Raw genomic sequence first — 20,440 nt, forward strand, 5'->3', positions numbered from 1 at the left:
TTTTCTCTAAATTTTTGGTTATGTTAGGAGACAAGTCAGGTGGGCAATAGAAGGATCCAATTATCATTTTGGCCTACCCCTGAAACTGAGTCTTGCCTAAACAATCTTATATGCAGCTTCAATCTATCTTAGTGGGTCTGAGTTTCTTGTTTTGCAACAAATACACCACCCCCATTTGCCTACCCTTTCAATATACACTTAAATTTCCCCAAAAATCCCACTGCTATGAATTTCAGTACCAAGTATTATGTGAGCTTCACTGCTTTTCATGAGCATCTCAAAACACAGCACCCTGTTGCAAATGCTTCAGCAGGTTACCATTACAATTTTGATATGCTCACCTGGGGGAGTCATTTCTTTCGATCTTACACTGATACTTCTGGGTTTCCTACAGTTATCATTATCTGGATTGGTTGGAGAGTTGCCTAAGCTAAAAAAATCCTTGTACGCACACCACACATAGTCACCTACCTGAGTAACAGCCTCTGATGTGTAGTGCACACCTAACCCATTTAGGGTGTCCCTACAGTTCACAATCCTACGGCCAAGTCCAGAAAGACACGGGTTCCAAGGTAGATGCCATGTTTCTTGACTTCCGCAAGGCGTTCAATATAGTTCCCCACAGTCGTTTAATGAACAAAGTAAGAGCATATGGACTATCAGACCAATTGTGTGATTGGATTGAAGAGTTCCTAGATAACAGAACGCAGCATGTCATTCTCAATGGAAAGAAGTCTTCCAAAGTAAGAGTGATTTCAGGTGTGCTACAGGGGAGTGTCATAGGACCATAGCTATTCACAGTATACATAAATGACCTTGTGGATAACATCGGAAGTTCACTGATGCTTTTTGCGGATGATGCTGTGGTATATCAAGAGGTTGTAACAATGGAAAATTGTACTGAAATGCAGGAGGATCTGCAACGAATTGATGCATGGTGCATGGAATGGCAATTGAATCTCAATTTAGACAAGTGTAATGTGCTGCGAATACATAGAAAGAAAGATCCTTTATCATTTAGCTACAATAAAACAGGTCAGCAACTGGAAGCAGTTAACTCCATAAATTATCTTGGAGTAGGCATTAGGAGTGATTTAAAATGGAATGATCATATGAAGCTGATTGTCGGTAAAGCAGATGCCAGACAGATTCATTGGAAGAATCCTAAGGAAATGCAATCCGAAAACAAAGGAAGTAGGTTACAATACACTTGTTCGCCCACTGCTTGAATATTGCTCACCAGTGTGGGATCTGTACCAGATAGGGTTGATAGAAGAGATGGAGAAGATCCAATGGAGAACAGCGTGCTTCGTTACAGGATCATTTAGTAATCGCGAAAGCGTTACGGAGATGATAGATAAACTCAGTGGAAGACACTGCAGGAGAGACGTTCAGTAGCTCGGTACGGGCTTTTGTTGAAGTTTCAAGAACATACCTTCACCGAGGAGTCAAGCAGTATATTGCTCCCTCCTACATATACCTCGCGAAGAGACCATGAGGATAAAATCAGAGAGATTAAAGCCCACACAGAGGCATACGGACAATCTTTCTTTCCATGAACAATACGAGACTGGAATAGAAGGGAGAACCGATAGAGGTACTTAAAGTACCCTCCGCCACACACTGTCAGGTGGCTTGCGGAGTATGGATGTAGATGTAGATGTAGAAAGCCACTGCCTAGCTTGTCACAGAACCTTCAAGGTCTCTGGTTCACTCCCTGCACTTGACTCAGGACCAAAGGGCCATGATCAGTTCTGTGGACAATGCTACAAATTGCGAGCTTCATTGAAACTCCATGCATAAGGCTGGTTTCTTCAAACGTCTCTGCCAGTCACTGGAATGACCTAAGTATGAGTCCCACTGACTCAGATTTAGTGAGAGAGAGCACCTCAAACTTGTTGGTTAGAGAGATCAAGCAACACCTTGAGTCCTCCTTGGTCCACATCCAAACTGTACAGGATGCCCAGATCTACCATTGAGACACCACTAGCAGTCAAGTGGATGAGTAATGACAGATCCTGTACTTTATGCAGAGGAGATAGAATCCACAGAGAGGATGGTACTTGAGGTAGCTCTGGTACCAGTATTACATGTATGTGACTCTTGAGAGATCTTCCAATACATCAATTTGCAGCAGCTGCCAGTCACTTGACAATAGTCAGGGTGTTTTCCAGCTGCTTACAAATGTCAACAAATCATCCCAAGTTCGAGAACAGCATTTGCAGTAGGTCTGCATTTTGGCTGGTGCAATGTACTGCAAGGCAGTGAAAAAGTAACTTTAAAATAAGCCCCCTGCTTATCTTTTAATCTGTTAGGCTAAATAGTTGCTAATTAACTATAAGAATTGAATCAAATACACAAAATGAGATTTATATTAAGGCAACACAAAAACCTGTGGTAAATTGTTATTAGTTTCCTAAAACGTTTTGAGGTTAATATTGCAACTGTTTGCAAACTCGAATATTGTAAACTGTTTCTGGAGGGTACTTTGACAAGTAATTATCACTGACAACACATGGTTTATGTTATAAAATCCTTATCTGCCGTCAATTTTTAAATAACAAAGGCTGGAAACTAGTATCATGTGTCATTAACACCAAAGCCAGTTCTTAGAAGAAATAACTGTTGACCTAGTACTGTAGAACTGATGGTATGGAGTTTGCACTATTGTGCTGAATGGGAGGTGCAGAGTCCTTTTATCAAAAACAGTTGTAATTGATTCAAAATGTTATGAATTCCAGTTACTTTAAGTTAGAGTTTCTACCTATGTGATGCATTACAGCATCATGCAGTGCCTCACTGCCTGGCATTGGTAGTGGAGTTGTGGTGGTGCCATTCACATGGTTCTCTGTGAACATTTATCTTAAGCTAAAACCAATATTTAAAGATTAAAGACACTTATTTTCTGAAGTTATCAGATTTTCTGTTCTTAATTTTGACAGTCTTGTTAGTGAATAACCACTCTGTAAAAATGGAAAGAGAATACATTTCTGTAAGCACTTGCCAACCCATGATATGCCATTAGTGAACAGAACAGCCCTCCCTCCATACAGCAGAGAAGTCACAGTCAATCAAAGTTTGAGTGACCTGCACTGCCCCTTCTCAGTTTACAGCCTTCCCCAACCAGTGCCTCTCTCCTCCCTGAAGAAGAAACATAAAATTTCAAAAAGTATGAGTATTACTTTCTGTGTCAAGTGTTTGTACCAGCAGTACTGGAAGCTGCACATCCTGAAGGTTTCTGTTGACCAGTCTTGCTGCTGCATCATAATTTGTAAATCCACACTAATAGATACATACCTATCACATACATTACCACCTCACCAGTTCCATTAATTTATGTCATTGTGAATTATTCACATCACCTGAGATTCATAAGATAACCTACATTTTTGGCACAGGTTGTCTTGTAGTCATCTTTGTTCATGGTGAGTATCTCCCTTTCTTAGGCATCTTAATAAGCAAGACCTACATTTGCATGCAGTGGTCTGTCATCACCTGACAATGGTATACAGTGTTAACCACCTTACTCTATGCCCCAGACCACATGTGGAAAGGACATAGTCAAGCTCACAAGGGTGACTGCAAAATGCAACATTAACACTTTCTCTTACATTCACAAAAGATGGAATAAGTATTCAACTCTCCAAGTGAAACTACTGAAATCAAGTATATGCAGTGTCTCACTGTATCTCATAGTGCTTTATGTAACAGTGACTACTAAGAGATGATCATAAAGAAATTATTCATAATGAACAGTAATCTCAATTTTAGAATATATTTGATTGGTCCTGTTGCCTACAAAGCAGCTTATGCATAAGACATTGGTCATATCAGTTTGAAAGTATGTAGGTGAAATTGATTTCTATGCATACTTATTTAAAATTACAAAAATACACATCATGCATTAAATATTTATAAAGTATAATTTATAAATTTAAATATTCTTCAATGGAGTACTAGCAGTTATACTGTAAACATGACTGTAAAGGTTTTCCAAATGTTTTGACCTAGGTAACTGTTCTGATATTTTGGGAAGTTTAACTCCCATGCGGAAAGTAACATTTTGGCACAGAGATGTGATGATTTGGGGCATATGTAAGTTTTTGTTTTGTCTGGAAAGGTGAGCAAATTTATTTGTAATCTGCAGTCCTTATACACTGCATCCATTTTAAAGAATATAACAGTTTCCATCGTGTAGAGAGATATACAGTAAAGGAGGAAGAGCAATAATCTTATACAGAGGTTTGCATGAGTCTCTAGGTTTCCATCTAAACATGGTTGTAATGGCCCTGTGAAAGTGCTGTTAGTTGTTTTAGAGTTTCCCCCAAAAGTAACTACCGTATTTACTCGAATCTAAGCCGCACTTTTTTTCCGGTTTTTGTAATCCAAAAAACCGCCTGCGGCTTAGAATCGAGTGCAAAGCAAGCGGAAGTTCTGAAAAATGTTGGTAGGTGCCGCAACAACTAACTTCTGCCGCCGAATATATGTAGCGCTACACAAGCATGCTTTGTGGGCACTGGCGCCAAAACCTCTGCATCAGTAAATAAATTTAAAAAAAAAAGGTAGAAGACGAGCTTTTTTTTTCTCCGCCCCGAGTTTCGACCACTGCACTTTCATACATTATCCAACGAAGTAAATACAAATTCCGTATTGTTCATCTTCGAATGTAGCAGAATTTCAATGTACTACGAAAATCCGACTGGCAAGACTGTTAGGGATGTTTGTCAATATGGCCAACTCTACGTTCCGAGTTTTTTCCTACCTGTGAGAAGAGATGGTTGCTAAATGTGAAATGTGAATCGCATGCACTATTCTCTTCACCATAAGAATAATACGAATATAAACATTTTGCCATGTATTCTTTCGTGTTTGCTGCTATCTCGTTAAATCCTGTCTGCCTAATAAACTACGAAACTAGAGTGAGACAACAGCAAACGCGGAAGAATATACGTATCGTGTCATGTTTATATTCGTATCATTCTTATGCCTAACAGTGATACAGTCAGAAATGAAGCACGGCAACTGACTAGATTTTAAATGTAAGATGACTAATTTCTGTGCAGAATTTGATGTACTAAAGAAGCGGCCGTAAAGATTTTCAAACGGAGAAAAATTTTCGCTAAACTCTCGTTCAGAACATGTTCTATCATATGCAGTCTATTATTTGGTTCTTGTTGATCATTATCAAAGAAAGCAGCAGTGTAAGTAACAACAAATAGCAGTCTCTTGCCATTGTTTCGCTAATGAGACGATTCCTCTTTTTTTTTTTTTAAGCGGCGGTAGCGCGCACAAAAGCAAGTCATGCGGCGACAGGCCGTAAACACGCACTATCAAAATGCGACAAACAATGCATGACACAGTACAGTAATGTATTTTCAGCTTAGAGTGAGAAACACCTATAACAAAGAAAACGGCACTTATCAGATCAAAGCAAAATAAGCAATCGATTCAAACCAGAGGAAGCACGTGAAAAAGGAAGGGGACCCGTATAAATACGGACGGAGCGCCTGACGCATAGCAATGGCTACATGGTAAAGCTTACCTGCTAAGCTTACGACTCGAACCAAACTACTGTAGCTGTATCGTCTTTCATTCGACCTAAATTGTGTTTCATATTACAATGGACCAACTTTGTTTCGATTTGGAGGTGCGGCCTAAACCTCCTCTCTCCCCTTGAATTTCGAGTCTCAAATTTCAGGTGCGGCTTAGATTCGGGAAATTTTTTTTTTCCTTTATTTCGAGTCTCATTTTTCAGATGCGGCTTAGATTCGAGTGCGGCTTAGATTCGAGTAAATACGGTACATATTTAAGGAGAGAGTGAAAGAGGGTGTGATGTGTGTTCATTATTGCTGCAGCAAGTTTTTAGTGGGAAAAGAAGGTAGCATGTCTCGCTTAGCTTTACATATTGGTATCCAATATGTTTATTACATTTCACATTACTGTGCAGTCATAGCCCTAAGAATTTCTTTTCTGTACTGATACCAACTAGTTCATAGTTGATAGAGCCAAATGGGATGTGCATTTCCTTGTTTTAAGCATTGTGGAATTTTAGTGTAATGTGTGTGGGTTTTTTTTTGTGCCCATTTGCTAAGCTGTTTCGTGACAGTGTTTACTGATTACAGTAATCCACATTTAAGCTTAGATCATTTATGTACATAAGGAACAGAAGGGATTCCATTATTGATCCTTGGTGTGTGCCAAATTTAATTAGTTTATAGCCTGACAAATATTCAGAATAGTTCTTAGGTTGACATTTGTTTGTTTGATGCACACTGATTGCTTACAATAATTCAGGAAGAAACAGATCAAATTGTTATACAGACATCAAATACCGTATTTTTCAAGCTTTGCCGGCCAGGGTGGCCGAGCGGTTCTAGGTGCTCCAATCTGGAACCGCGCGACCGCTGTGGTCGCAGGTTTGAATCCTGCCTCGGGCATGGATGTGTGTGATGTCTTTAGGTTAATTAGGTTTAAGTAATTCTAAGTTCTAGGGGACTGATGGCCTTAGAAGTGAAGAAGTCCCATAGTGCTCAGAGCCATTTGAACCATTTTTTTTTTTTTTTTTAACTTTGGCTGCAGAATCTTACGACCCACCACATCAAAAGTTTTTAGTAGGTCAATAAATTCTCCTGTTAATTCCTGTTTCTTGTTCATCATGCTTAGTATACAACTGAAGCACACATAAATGCAGTTGTTGTTAACCTTTTATTTCTGAATCTGTGTTGCTCATTACACAGGGTACCGTTTTTATTTATGAATTCCATAAGTTTGTCATATATACACTCCTGGAAATGGAAAAAAGAACACATTGACACCGGTGTGTCAGACCCACCATACTTGCTCTGGACACTGCGAGAGGGCAGTACAAGCAATGATCACACGCACGGCACAGCGGACACACCAGGAACCGCGGTGTTGGCCGTCGAATGGCGCTAGCTGCGCAGCATTTGTGCACCGCCGCCGTCAGTGTCAGCCAGTTTGCCATGGCATACGGAGCTCCATCGCAGTCTTTAACACTGGTAGCATGCCGCGACAGCGTGGACGTGAACCGTATGTGCAGTTGACAGACTTTGAGCGAGGGCGTATAGTGGGCATGCGGGAGGCCGGGTGGACGTACCGCCGAATTGCTCAACACGTGGGGCGTGAGGTCTCCACAGTACATCGATGTTGTCGCCAGTGGTCGGCGGAAGGTGCACGTGCCCGTCGACCTGGGACCGGACCGCAGCGACGCACGGATGCACGCCAAGACCGTAGGATCCTACGCAGTGCCGTAGGGGACCGCACCGCCACTTCCCAGCAAATTAGGGACACTGTTGCTCCTGGGGTATCGGCGAGGACCATTCGCAACCGTCTCCATGAAGCTGGGCTACGGTCCCGCACACCGTTAGGCCGTCTTCCGCTCACGCCCCAACATCGTGCAGCCCACCTCCAGTGGTGTCGCGACAGGCGTGAATGGAGGGATGAATGGAGACGTGTCGTCTTCAGCGATGAGAGTCGCTTCTGCCTTGGTGCCAATGATGGTCGTATGCGTGTTTGGCGCCGAGCAGGTGAGCGCCACAATCAGGACTGCATATGACCGAGGCACACAGGGCCAACACCCGGCATCATGGTGTGGGGAGCGATCTCCTACACTGGCCGTACACCACTGGTGATCGTCGAGGGGACACTGAATAGTGCACGGTACATCCAAACCGTCATCGAACCCATCGTTCTACCATTCCTAGACCGGCAAGGGAACTTGCTGTTCCAACAGGACAATGCACGTCCGCATGTATCCCGTGCCACCCAACGTGCTCTAGAAGGTGTAAGTCAACTACCCTGGCCAGCAAGATCTCCGGATCTGTCCCCCATTGAGCATGTTTGGGACTGGATGAAGCGTCGTCTCACGCGGTCTGCACGTCCAGCACGAACGCTGGTCCAACTGAGGCGCCAGGTGGAAATGGCATGGCAAGCCGTTCCACAGGACTACATCCAGCATCTCTACGATCGTCTCCATGGGAGAATAGCAGCCTGCATTGCTGCGAAAGGTGGATATACACTGTACTAGTGCCGACATTGTGCATGCTCTGTTGCCTGTGTCTATGTGCCTGTGGTTCTGTCAGTGTGATCATGTGATGTATCTGACCCCAGGAATGTGTCAATAAAGTTTCCCCTTCCTGGGACAATGAATTCACGGTGTTCTTATTTCAATTTCCAGGAGTGTAATAGAGGGAAACATTCCACGTGGGAAAAATATATCTAAAAACAAAGATGATGTGACTTACCGAACAAAAGCGCTGGCAGGTCGATAGACACACAAACAAACACAAACACACACACAAAATTCAAGCTTTCGCAACAAACTGTTGCCTCATCAGGAAAGAGGGAAGGAGAGGGAAAGACGAAAGGATGTGGGTTTTAAGGGAGAGGGTAAGGAGTCATTCCAATCCCGGGAGCGGAAAGACTTACCTTAGGGGGAAAAAAGGACGGGTATACACTCGCGCGCACACACACACATATCCATCCACACATATACAGACACAAGCAGACATCTCACAAGCAGACATATATGTCTGCTTGTGAGATGTCTGCTTGCGTCTGTATATGTGTGGATGGATATGTGTGTGTGTGCGTGCGCGCGAGTGTATACCCGTCCTTTTTTCCCCCTAAGGTAAGTCTTTCCGCTCCCGGGATTGGAATGACTCCTTACCCTCTCCCTTAAAACCCACATCCTTTCGTCTTTCCCTCTCCTTCCCTCTTTCCTGATGAGGCAATAGTTTGTTGTGAAAGCTTGAATTTTGTGTGTGTGTTTGTGTTTGTTTGTGTGTCTATCGACCTGCCAGCGCTTTCGTTCGGTAAGTCACATCATCTTTGTTTTTAGATATATAAGTTTGTCATACATATCTTTGTCTAATTACCATAAAGATGACATGTTAAGTTGCACACAGGCACAACTAAAAGGCACTTACACATTAGTCTTCATCAGTAAAGGAAAGACACACACATTGATTCACACAAGTAAGTACAACTCACGCACACATAACAGCCATCTCTGGCAGCTCGGACTGGAATGGCATTCTGGTCCAAGCTACCAGAGTTGGTGACCATGTATGTGTGATGTGTGCTTGCTTGTGTGAATGAATGTGTGTGTGTGTGTGTGTATGTGTTCCTTTATTGAGAAAGGCCATGACTGAAAGCTAATGTGTAAGTGTCTTTTAGTTATGCATGTCTGCAATTTAACACGCCATCTTTACAGTAAGTAGCAATCTATCTTTTCCTTATATTGTTTATATTACAACCTGGAGTTTCCATGGTTTGATAACGTTTTTCTAGCATTTTTGAAATGTAAGGGCAAACTGTAACAGGTCTGTAGCTATTCACATTATCTCTCTCAAAACAACACCAGTGAAAAAGTTGTTAAAAGTGTTGGCTACTTTTAAGGGGTTTGTTATCTTTTTATTTCCTTGTGATAAGTGTTGTATTTTTACATGCTGCTGTGTCCCCCAGATTATTTTTTTATAACACTCCACATAGCCTCCAATTTATTAGCCAAACTATAAATGTATTCATCATTAAGCATTATTTTTGCTGTTCTTATAATTTTTGTTGGTATTTTGGAATATTTTTTCTAGTATATGTGTAATTGAGTTGCGGAATTTTTAAAGCTACATATTTCATGAAGTAGTCTCTCTTTCTGCCATGGGAATAGGGCTATCAATTCAGCTTGGCATGGAATCCTGTGTTAGCAGCTCTAGGGCCTAAGCCAAGTGTATACCTGGTAGTGCGGAATGCACAAGCTAGGACAAGGATTCCTACCCCCCATAAAATTGATTTTAGATGCCACCAAAGAATATGAGACTATTGTGTCCACACCCAGGAGAAAGGGGACACCTACAATGTCTCTACAGTTCCTCTGAACATTTGTCATAACACTGCAGAATTTCAACACTACCATCAGCTGGATACATGAGATATTTCCATCAGCTTCATCACAGCTACTAGGCTATTATTATTTCCCACATCATTACTCTGCATTGTGCTCTCTTTGATACAATGTTTAAAATATTTTCCTGGTTCCAAGTTAACCTTAGAGATACTCACACTGATAGAAGATTTAAGATACTAAGTACCATGTGTTATTTAATGAGGGTGCTTGAAAACCGTTGTCAAAAGAACTGCCTCATGACTGTTTACTACGCTAATATACATTTGATTCTGAAGTATGGTATCATTTTCTGTGGTAACTTATCATCCCACCTAAAACTCTTCAGGACACAAAAAGAAATAGTGAGAATCATGACGGGAATAAAAAGGAACAAACTCCGCAGAGCACTATTTAAAAAGATGAGGATTCTCCCTCTTCCATGTATTTACACATTTGAAAGTTCAATGTTTATTAAGAAATATGCAATACTAAATTCTAGTGTCCGCCTCAAAAATGGAAGTCTGCATGAACATAACAGACGACCGAAAAAATCAATTTGTGCCGAAAAGGAGCACTATGCTATGGTAAAATTATTTACAATAGGTTTCCAAAAGAAATTAAAGTAATAAATGAGCTAAAAAAATTTAAAGCAGTATTGAAAGAATATCTATTAATACACTGCTTCTATAGTCTGGTAGAGTCTCCAAAAATCTTTGAGAGCCTAAGAAAGTTAATGTTAAGTGCAAAGCCACATTCTTTATCAAATACAAAAATATTGTGTAAATATGACTATCTGGGAAAGATGAAAGGATGTCTTTAAATATGTCTGCTTGTGTCTGTATATGTGTGGATGGATATGTGTGTGTATGCGAGTGTATACCTGTCCTTTTTTCCCCCTAAGGTAAGTCTTTCCGCTCCCGGGATTGGAATGACTCCTTACCCTCTCCCTTAAAACCCACATCCTTTCGTCTTTCCCTCTCCTTCCCCTCTTTCCTGATGAGGCAACAGTTTGTTGCGAAAGCTTGAATTTTGTGTGTATGTTTGTGTTTGTTTGTGTGTCTGTCGACCTGCCAGCACTTTCATTTGGTAAGTCACTTCATCTTTGTTTTTAGATATATTTTTCCTACGTGGAATGTTTCCCTCTATTATAATCATATCATGAAGATATATTTGCATTGACCTGTCCAATATCTGATCTGCTGTACTGTTTGTGTAAGATTTACTGGACCAAATAAACACAAATACATTTATTCCTTTTATTCACCACAATTATTATAATTCCATGAATCAGCAAGGTTTTAGAAAGCATTGCTCTTGCAAAACTCAGCTTGATGTTTCCTTACATGATATAAACAAACTATGGATGAAGGGGAACAAGCAGATTCCATATGTCTAGATTTCCAGAAAGCATTTGACATAGTGCCCCATTGCAGTCTTTTAACAACAAAGGTGGAATAGGTACACAGATATGTGACTAGCTCGAAGACTTCTTAAGTAATAGAACTCAGTATGTTGTCCTCAAAGGCGAATGTTCATCAGAGACAAGGTATTGTCAGTTCCCCAGGGGAGTGTGACAGGAGTGCTGCTGTTTTCTATATACATAAATGATTTGGCAGACAGACTGGGCAGCAATTTCTGGTTGTTTGCTGATGATACTGTGGTGCATAGTAAGGTTTCAAAGTCGAGTGACGAGGAAGATACAAGATGACTTAGACAGTGTTTCCAGTTAGTGTGATGAATGGCAGCTAGCTCTAAATATAGAAGAATGTTAGTTAATGTGGATGTGTAGGAAAAACAAACCTGTAATGTTTGGATACAGTATTACTAGTGTCCTGCTTGACACAGTCAAATTGTTTAAATATTTGGGCATAATGTAGCAAAGTGATACAATATGAAATGAGCATGTGAGAGCTGTGGTAGGGAAGGTGAATGATTGACTTCAGTTTATTGGGAGAATTTTAGGAAAGAGTGGTCTACCTGTAAAGAAGACTCTGTATAGGATGCTGGTGCAACCAGTTTTTGACTGCTTGAGTGTTTGCGATATTTACCAGGTCAGATTGAAGGAAGACATTAAAGCTATTCAAAGATGGGCTGCTAGATTTGTTACCAGCAGGTTCGAACAACATGTAAGTGTTATGGAAATGCTTCGGGAACTCAAATGGGAATTCCTGGAGGACAGGCAACATTCTTTTCAAGAAACACTATTGAGAAAAATCAAAGAACCGGCATTTGAAGTTGACTGCCGAACGATTATTCTGCAGGCAACATTCATGTAAGGACCATGAAGGCAAGATAAGAGACATTAGGGCTCATATGGAGGCATATAGACAATTGTTTTTCCCTCCTCTACTTGTGAGTGGAACAGGAAAGCAAATGACTAATAATGGTACAAGGTACCCTCCACCCAGCACCATATGGTGACTTGCGGAGTGTCAATCTGTGCCACTACTGACACAAATAAATGTTGAAAAATTTAAAGTTTGATATTCATGCTCTTTCTATTATTATTGTTATTTCTTTCCTTTCTCAGACATTATGTCTGTTAAAAATGGAAAGTGACGCGGACCTTGATCAAGCGTGACTTCCTTTTAACTGTACGGTATATCTTACATTGCATTTAGGAACTTTCGGGTAATTGAACATGTATCAATAATTACAGATTTCTGTAGTTGTACATATACGTTTGGATGTAGCTGTATTGCCTTGATGTACTGGTGGATATTGTGTGGTATGACTCCTGTAGTTGATAGTATAATTGGTATAATGTCAACTTTATCCTGATGCCACATGTCCTTGATTTCCTCAGCCAGTTGGATGTATTTTTCAATTTTTTTCTCCTGTTTCCTTCTGTATATTTGTTGTATTGGTTATGGATATTTCGATTAGTTGTGTTAATTTCTTCTTTTTATTGGTGAGTATGATGTCAGGTTTGTTATGTGGTGTTGTTTTATCTGTTATAATGGTTCTGTTCCAGTATAATTTGTATTCATCATTCTCCAGTACATTTTGTGGTGCATACCTTGTATGTGGGAACGTGTTGTTTTATTAGTTTATGTTGTATGGCAAGTTGTTATTATTATTATTATTATTATTATTTGTATATTTTTTAGCCTTGTCTTCGGCAGATGATGCACAGAAACTCCTCCCTCATCATAAATATAGGCATAAATACAAGTTCATAGTTTATGGTAAATATATGGAGCAAATCAAGTCAAGAACAGAAAAATTTCTCATGTGAAGCATATCAACTGATGATAATATTTCACAACAACATGCAATAGTGAAAGTAAATTAACTACAACAAATCACAGATTGCTTACCTTATCAGCCAGATTCACTTTCTTTTGTTCTTGCCTGCCATCAACATTTTGTGCCTAAAAAGAAAAATCAGATGTCAGTCGTTTTCTGGAGTCTGTTAACAGAAAATGGTATGCAACCGCACACCTGCAGATGAACAGTGCGAGGCACATAGAGATATAGATCTGTATAACTCTACAACATTTTGAGATTCCACTCTGCTGCCTCCGTGATTGTGGCATTACTGACTGTTAATGTATTGTCTCAGGGCAAGTAGATGGAGATGGAGGGTAAGGGGCTGGGGTAGGAGTGATTCAGCAGGACAGCATCCATTCCTCTAATTCCTCTGGACTCAACTGTCTCAGATATCCCCTCACCCGTTTACTCCCTTACCCTCCTCCTCTCATATCTTGTTCACTTGTAACATTGTATCTCTGTTCTCCTTTCATATCTTGTTCACTCCTAACATTGTACCTCTGTTCTCCTTTCCATTTTGCTCACACTCTACCCCTTCAATTTTACTACTGTTACCAAAACAGAACCCACTATCCACCTGAAAGTGAGTTTCTGCCTACACCCACTTCTAAGCATTTTCTTCATTCTGAAACTTCTGTTATCATTATGTTTCTGGAGCCTAAGTTAGAAACAACATGGCATTACATTATATGAAGGTGTTGGTTACAGTAACTTACAGTGGAAAACATTGTCACTTGTGATGTACGAATAATGAAATAACGATTACTTCTTCTAAAAACCTGGTACAACTGTTGACCACAGACTCAAATAAATGTATAAACAGTACCATACATGTTCTACGGCTAAAAATACTTGCTTTCTGAAATATAACAGAAAGTGATAGCAATGTGTATGAAGAAGAGCAAGGTTTAGTTATCGTATATGAAACATGTAAAAATAATCTGTATGCAGCTGACTGTAGCTAGTGTCATGAGTTGCTTACACATGAGAAAAAATAAGCATCATTTTTGTTGGTGCTAAAGACAATGTAAGTGTACAGAACTTGGCAATTCCAGACTCTTTGCTGGCTAGGATGGCTCTTTTTAGAATCGAGCTTTTCTGGAAAGTTACTGCATGGGTTATTTGACATTTATTTTTAAATATCACATTGTCAGCCACTTTCAGTAATTAATAGTAGTGGCTGGACAATACAGGGAATCACATTTACCCAGCTGTCATAAATAGTCGTGTATCAAGTACATTGCCTTGAGGAAACACATAGACCACCAGTTTTATGAAGCACTTGCCTGCACATTAACTGGTATGCATAATAGGAACTGTAGGCATAGGTAAATAAAACATTTCTAGAAACATAAGCATAGCCAGAAGTTGTGAACTTTGTCATTAGACTAAAGTAACATTTTAGCATCATAACAAGACTAAAATATGAATTACCACTTCTTAAGCAGTGAGACAATGATGTGGCTTATCCCAGAATGAAAAAAGGCTATAATAAAATTAAACAGTATAACAGTGTATGAACAACTAGGAATTATTTGATATGTGAATTTGATAATTGTAGTATTCATGCAAACTGTTTTCCTTTTTAGACAACCTGTCAAGTAATAATATGAACTGCATATCAGTACTAGGTTTATAATGGTATGGCATTAATACACAAGCAGAGATGACACACAATGAGTTTTGCTCTGCCATCTTGATAGCCTAGTGCCGATGTTGTGACTGTATAATCTGGTAAGTGCATTACTGGCTTAAAACACCTAGTATTTCACTAAGCAGTTTTTAATTTTAGTTGAATGGTTGCTTTTCTGCTGATGGAAGCTCTAAATCTCAAATAAAAGAAATGAACTGTACACAGAAGACTGTCAATTCAATCCACAATGCTTTCCTTCACACATTTTTGTCATCAGCCAAACTAGCCTATTGTTTACTAATCTTACAGTCATGCTACCTATGGTTTCTTGTGCAATATTTCTTTATTGTTTTATAAGATAATAAATTTGGCAATTTTACTATGTGCTCAGCATATCAAACAAAACTCCACATAAAACTGAAGTAGGTTTTTATGTAAATAACAACTATTTTTCAGTGGGCACAATGAGAAGGAAACCACCTGCACAACTGCACTCATAAACAAATGACAGTTCTACAATGAAACTATAGAGTAAAGCAGGCTGAACAAGTGTTGAAAATTTTCTACTGGTACTGTTATATAAATAAAGGGGAGATATTCATGTACAGAATATGGTATAAATTAACTTGGAATATTTGCTGTTTTTTCTATTTTAGCAAGTACATTATTAGTTTAGGAACAAAGAAAATTTATTTGACACAGTGATTTTCAGCCTTTACTGATGAATTAAACAATATATCTGATTAGATAAGTTTTAACTTTTAGTATAATTATTTCATTAAATTAAAAATTAATAACTGAATAATATATCACTTACCAGAATATTAAGAAGAGAGAGTTCTTCTAAACGACCTTGTCTGTTTAGCATCTGCCAGCTATTTCTTTCATGCACAGATTCACTTTCTACATGTTTGATGCCTGATTCTACAGTGTTCAGTGATGAGTATGCAAGTGAATTTCTAGGAGAAGTAACAGGAGGTGGAGTATAAGTTGCGGAAGTTGAGTCAGATGTAGTTTGAGCAACTGTGGATATGGTCTTTTCCAGTGGACGGGTAATTTTTTGTGTTGGTTTAGAAGTACTAGGATTTGGTGCTGCCGGCTGAGAAGTTGTTGCCTTTGGTGTGGTGGGTCTGGAATTTGTAGGCTTTGGTGTAGTGGGTTTAGAAGTCATTGGCTTTGCAGTGGTGAGTTTGGGAGTTGTTGGCTTTGGTGTGGTTGGTTTGGGAGTTGTAGGCTTTGGTGCTGTAGTTTTAGAAGTTGTTAACTTTGGTGCAGCAGGTTTGGAAGTTGTTGGCTTTGGAGTCATAGGTTTGGAAGTTGTGGGCTTTGGAGTGGTGGGTTTGGAAGTTGTTGGTTTTGGTGTGGTGGGTTTGAAAGTCGTTGGCTTTGCTGTGGTGGGTTTGGGAGTTGTTGGCTTTGGTGTGGTTGATTTGGGAGTTGTTGGCTTTGGTGTGGTAGGTTTGGGAGTTGTTGGCTTTGGTGTGGTAGGTTTGGGAGTTGTTGACTTTGGTGTGGTAGGTTTGGGAGTTGTTGGCTTTGATGTGGTTGGTTTGGGAGTTGTTGGCTTTGGCGTGGTTGGTTTGGGAGTTGTTGGCTTTGCTGTGGTAGGTTTGGGAGTTGTAGGCTTTGGTGTAGAGGGTTTAGAGGTTGATGACTTTTGGTTGGTAGGTTTCAAAGTTGTTGTCATGAGAGATGTGGCAATGGTCACAATAGCTGGTTTCACAGTTGTAGCTTTGGTTGTTGTCTTAATAGTTGTTACTGTGGCAGGTGCAGCCTTAGCAGTAGTCGGTTGTGAGGTTGCTGGTTTAGTGGTCGGAGCAACTGTTTTAGTTTCTACAGATGCAGATGATATGTCAACAGGTTTTGAAGATGAATTATTTGTCAGTGGAGCAACAGGGGTTACTGTCACCAGTCTTTCAGTTATGTAAGAACTTACTGGTAGTGATGTCATAGTTGTCAGCTGTCTTTTGGCTGTCACTGTCATTACTGGAGATGCAGTAGGCTTTCCAATAGTTGAAGCTGTTGACAAGTTTGGTGTAATATTTCCCTGCAAAAATGATAATTGTTAATTTACTATGATGGCAGAAGTCCAGGATAGAGTTAAAAAGTAAGAGTTTAGCATAAACACACATCTGCAGATGAATGGTGGATGATGTATAGGCATACTGAAAAAGTCGAAATTTGCTTTTGTATTCTTACTCTTTTCCCAGATTTAAAATAAATGTTCTTCCTCTCACATAATTACACAGACTACCAAATGCTTGCCTCTGCAGCCATTTCAGCACTCAGAGAGGGAGTCTTTGCACTAAATTTAGAAAAAGAGCAGCAGTGTGAATGCTAGTGTCTATGTCTCACCAATCATTCATCTGTACATGAGTCGTGGGTCTTACTCAATTTCATCCGTTTGTAGTTTCTGTTTATATCTTCTTACTAGTAGATTGTCAAAGGAAATAAACATAGTTTCAGGTTTCTTGTGAAATCAAACTTTTTGTAATATTGCAAGTAGAAACTATCCCTTTCATAATATTTTATAATTTCATGTGAGTGCTCAATGAAAAGTTAACAAATAAATAACTGACACATCACTATATTATTGAATGTATGGAGATGACAGGCACTGAACACATCACATGACAGAGAGTATCCCCATTGTCAATATTTGAAAGTTTATTGTCATCTTTGTTTCCCGTTATCCACCATCAAGGTGGTACTTCTCCACTTTCCACCGTCTTTCCACCATTCTTCTTCTGTAACTGTTTTGTTTCAGTCCAGATTTCTTCTTCTTATACTGGTCTTGATCAAATCAATCCACTTTGCTCTGGATTCCCTTCTTGTTCTCAAACTAGGTCTCCATCATTTGTTTTGACATTCCTTTCATTCTCTTTACATGTCCAAACCATTTTAACCTACTCTTCTCAAGTTTGTCATTCAACTTTCCTAATCCAGTTTCCTTCATTTCAACTTCATTTCTCACTCTGTCTCTCCTTATTTTTCCTAAAGTACATCTTTGTAATTTCATTTCACTAGTTTGGATGCATATATCAATATGGCTGTACAATACGTCTTGTACTTACGTACATTTCATTGGCAGCTTCCTTTCCCAGACTAAGGTCCTCATACCCTTGCAAAATGCATTGCTCTGTTACACCTTTGGCTAATTTCAGACTCCACCTTTGCATTCTGCATTATCTCATTTCCTAAATTACTCAAGCTGTCCACAATTTCAATTTCCTTCCTTTTAATGTTAATTGTTCATTTCCTTCCTGCATCTTCTCTGGTTACCATCAGAAGATGTTCATAGGTCATTTCATGCCTCATTTCCCAACTTTTTCATTTAGTATGTCCAGTTGCTCTTGTACATCCTTTCTGTTAATTTCCCACAACACAACATAAGCAGTAGGTAGCAGTAACTTCATCTCCCTTCTTCCATAAGCAACTTTTGTCTGTTTTACTATTTCATCCATCACCACGAAAACCAATAATGGAGACACCACACTTACTTGTCTACTCCCCACAAAATTCCTAAACCAATCAGTTCTTCCTACACAAGTCCTGTATGACTTCTGAATAATCTCTCTTGTTGGTGGTGGAGAGGGGGTGCAGGAGGGGGAATCAATTTCTTTGTTGTAAAATATGTACCAGGGAAGGTATGGCATTGGCTAATCTGGAATTGCTGTTGAACATAACATTTGTAAGCAGTAAAAAGCCACTATGACTGCCTCATCACCCATTCAACTAACAAAGTAAATTCTATACAGTCAAACACATGTAAAACGATGACACTAATGTACAAATCACAAGTGCAAAAACAATTTCCAGCCAGCATCTAGATTAATATGTTTCTGTACAATATCAACATTCACAGTCAGCACCAAATACCTACTGATCTGAGTACAGTAGAATTGTCCTTCAAAGCAAGAGGTATATGAAACTACTTTGCAGATTAAAACTGTGTGCCAGACTGAGACTCAGACTTGGAACCTTTGCCTCTGCCATGAAAGAAAAAAAGTCCCAAGTTTGTATCTGTCTGGCACATAATTTTAATCTGTAAGGAAGTTTCATATCAGCACACGTTATGGTGAAAAATTCATTCTGGAAGCATTACATTCTATTCACTGTTATGCAAAACAAGCAAACTTTCAGTACATTAACTTATAACTTCACAAGACACCTTTTATTTTGCATGTATTTATTTTAGTAATTTGTTTTTATTCATGATTTTATTGCAACAGTTAGTTGTTCCAGATTACCAATATACAGGTACTTACCAGAACTCTCGAAATCAAGCCTCTAATACTCAGTGGGGGTGATGGTGATGTTGCTGGTTGTGACAAGAATCTTTCTGTAGTTACTCTAGCACTAGTAGCTACTCTTTCTTTCATAGTTGGCACTGATGATAAAAGTGTGCTACCGGTCCTTTCAACTGTGGATAGTTTGCTTGTTGATTCACTTGCACTGATCACTGGGGTTGTCATCTCTTGTGGATTACTGATGCCGGATAGAATGGTAGCAGCAGTCTCAAGTTTAGGTACTCCACGTAATATGTTATCTGTGATCTGGGATATAGTCATGGTTGATGATGACAATGGTGATGTTGCTTCAGTACTGCTCACAGTTGATGAAGTGACTGTCTGAGCATTTGTTTGCATGGGCAACTGTGTAGCAATGTTCAGTTTTTCAGTTTTTGTTGAGGATATGCCATTGTCGGTTGTCTTTTCAACAAGATTTTGCTGTCAATATAATGAAGAGGATTTGTTTTAGAAAAATTAAAGATGCAGTTATACCTTTAGTAAAGTTAAATGATTTAATGTTTAAAGAGTATAAATTGTTTTAACTCATTCTTTTAGCTCTTTTTTTATAATTTTTTTTTCAATGTTTAATCCCCACTGAGCCAAAAGCAAAGTGTTATCTATCAGTACATCCTTATCACATATTTAAATCAGTACATCCCATGCTAAGGGAACAGTTTAACAGCCACTGTTTTATCACAAGTAGTGTTTTTTCTAAATGATGACTAGCTATTGTGTTAATAGTCACAGTAATATCTGAAGGTTATTCTAATCACACAGTTTTATATTAAACAGTATGGAAAGTATAGATTACTACTCACCATGTAAAGGAGGCACTTATTCAGAGACAGACACAATGAAAGAGACTGCCAAAATATTAAAACTTCTAGGCAAAGTCCTTCTTCTGCAGTAGAAAACACACACACACACATTCACACAAGCACACCTCACACACACACACACACACACACACACACACACACACACACACACACACATGGCCACTATGTCAGGGAGCGAGAACTGGGATCCCAGTGGACAGTGGATTGCTGCTTTCTCAGATGCAGTCACAGTCAGGTCCTAGCACTTTGAGACAGTGGTCGTGTGTTTGTGAGCTGTGTTTGTGTGAATTTCTGTGTGCGTTTTTCTACTGTAGAAAAAAGACCTTATCCAAAAGTTTTAATATTTTAGCAGTCTTCTCCATTGTGCCTTTCTGCAAATCAACACCTCCTCTACATGGTGAGTAGCGATCTATCCATTCACATTGTTGTTGTTCGATCCTGGACTTCCCAATGTTTAATAAATTCAAACAAACATGAACTGCTGTCATGTGAGTTTTGG

At 39.4% G+C, this 20,440-nt stretch overlaps 1 protein-coding gene across 1 annotated transcript in view; it reads right to left on the minus strand.

Moving 5' to 3' along the window:
* The window catches only part of LOC126252285 (mucin-5AC-like), a 519,485-nt gene that overhangs the window by 90,500 nt on the left and 408,545 nt on the right, over positions 1 to 20,440 (minus strand). Inside the window, exons 21-23 of the mRNA XM_049953159.1 lie at positions 19,079 to 19,540; positions 15,628 to 16,857; positions 13,225 to 13,278 (exon numbers count right to left, since the gene is read on the minus strand). Coding sequence (XP_049809116.1) covers positions 13,225 to 13,278; positions 15,628 to 16,857; positions 19,079 to 19,540 — 1,746 coding nt within the window. The remainder of the gene's footprint in view (positions 1 to 13,224; positions 13,279 to 15,627; positions 16,858 to 19,078; positions 19,541 to 20,440) is intronic.

The sequence above is a fragment of the Schistocerca nitens genome, chromosome 4 (genome assembly GCF_023898315.1).
Source record: "Schistocerca nitens isolate TAMUIC-IGC-003100 chromosome 4, iqSchNite1.1, whole genome shotgun sequence".
Lineage (NCBI taxonomy): Eukaryota > Metazoa > Arthropoda > Insecta > Orthoptera > Acrididae > Schistocerca > Schistocerca nitens.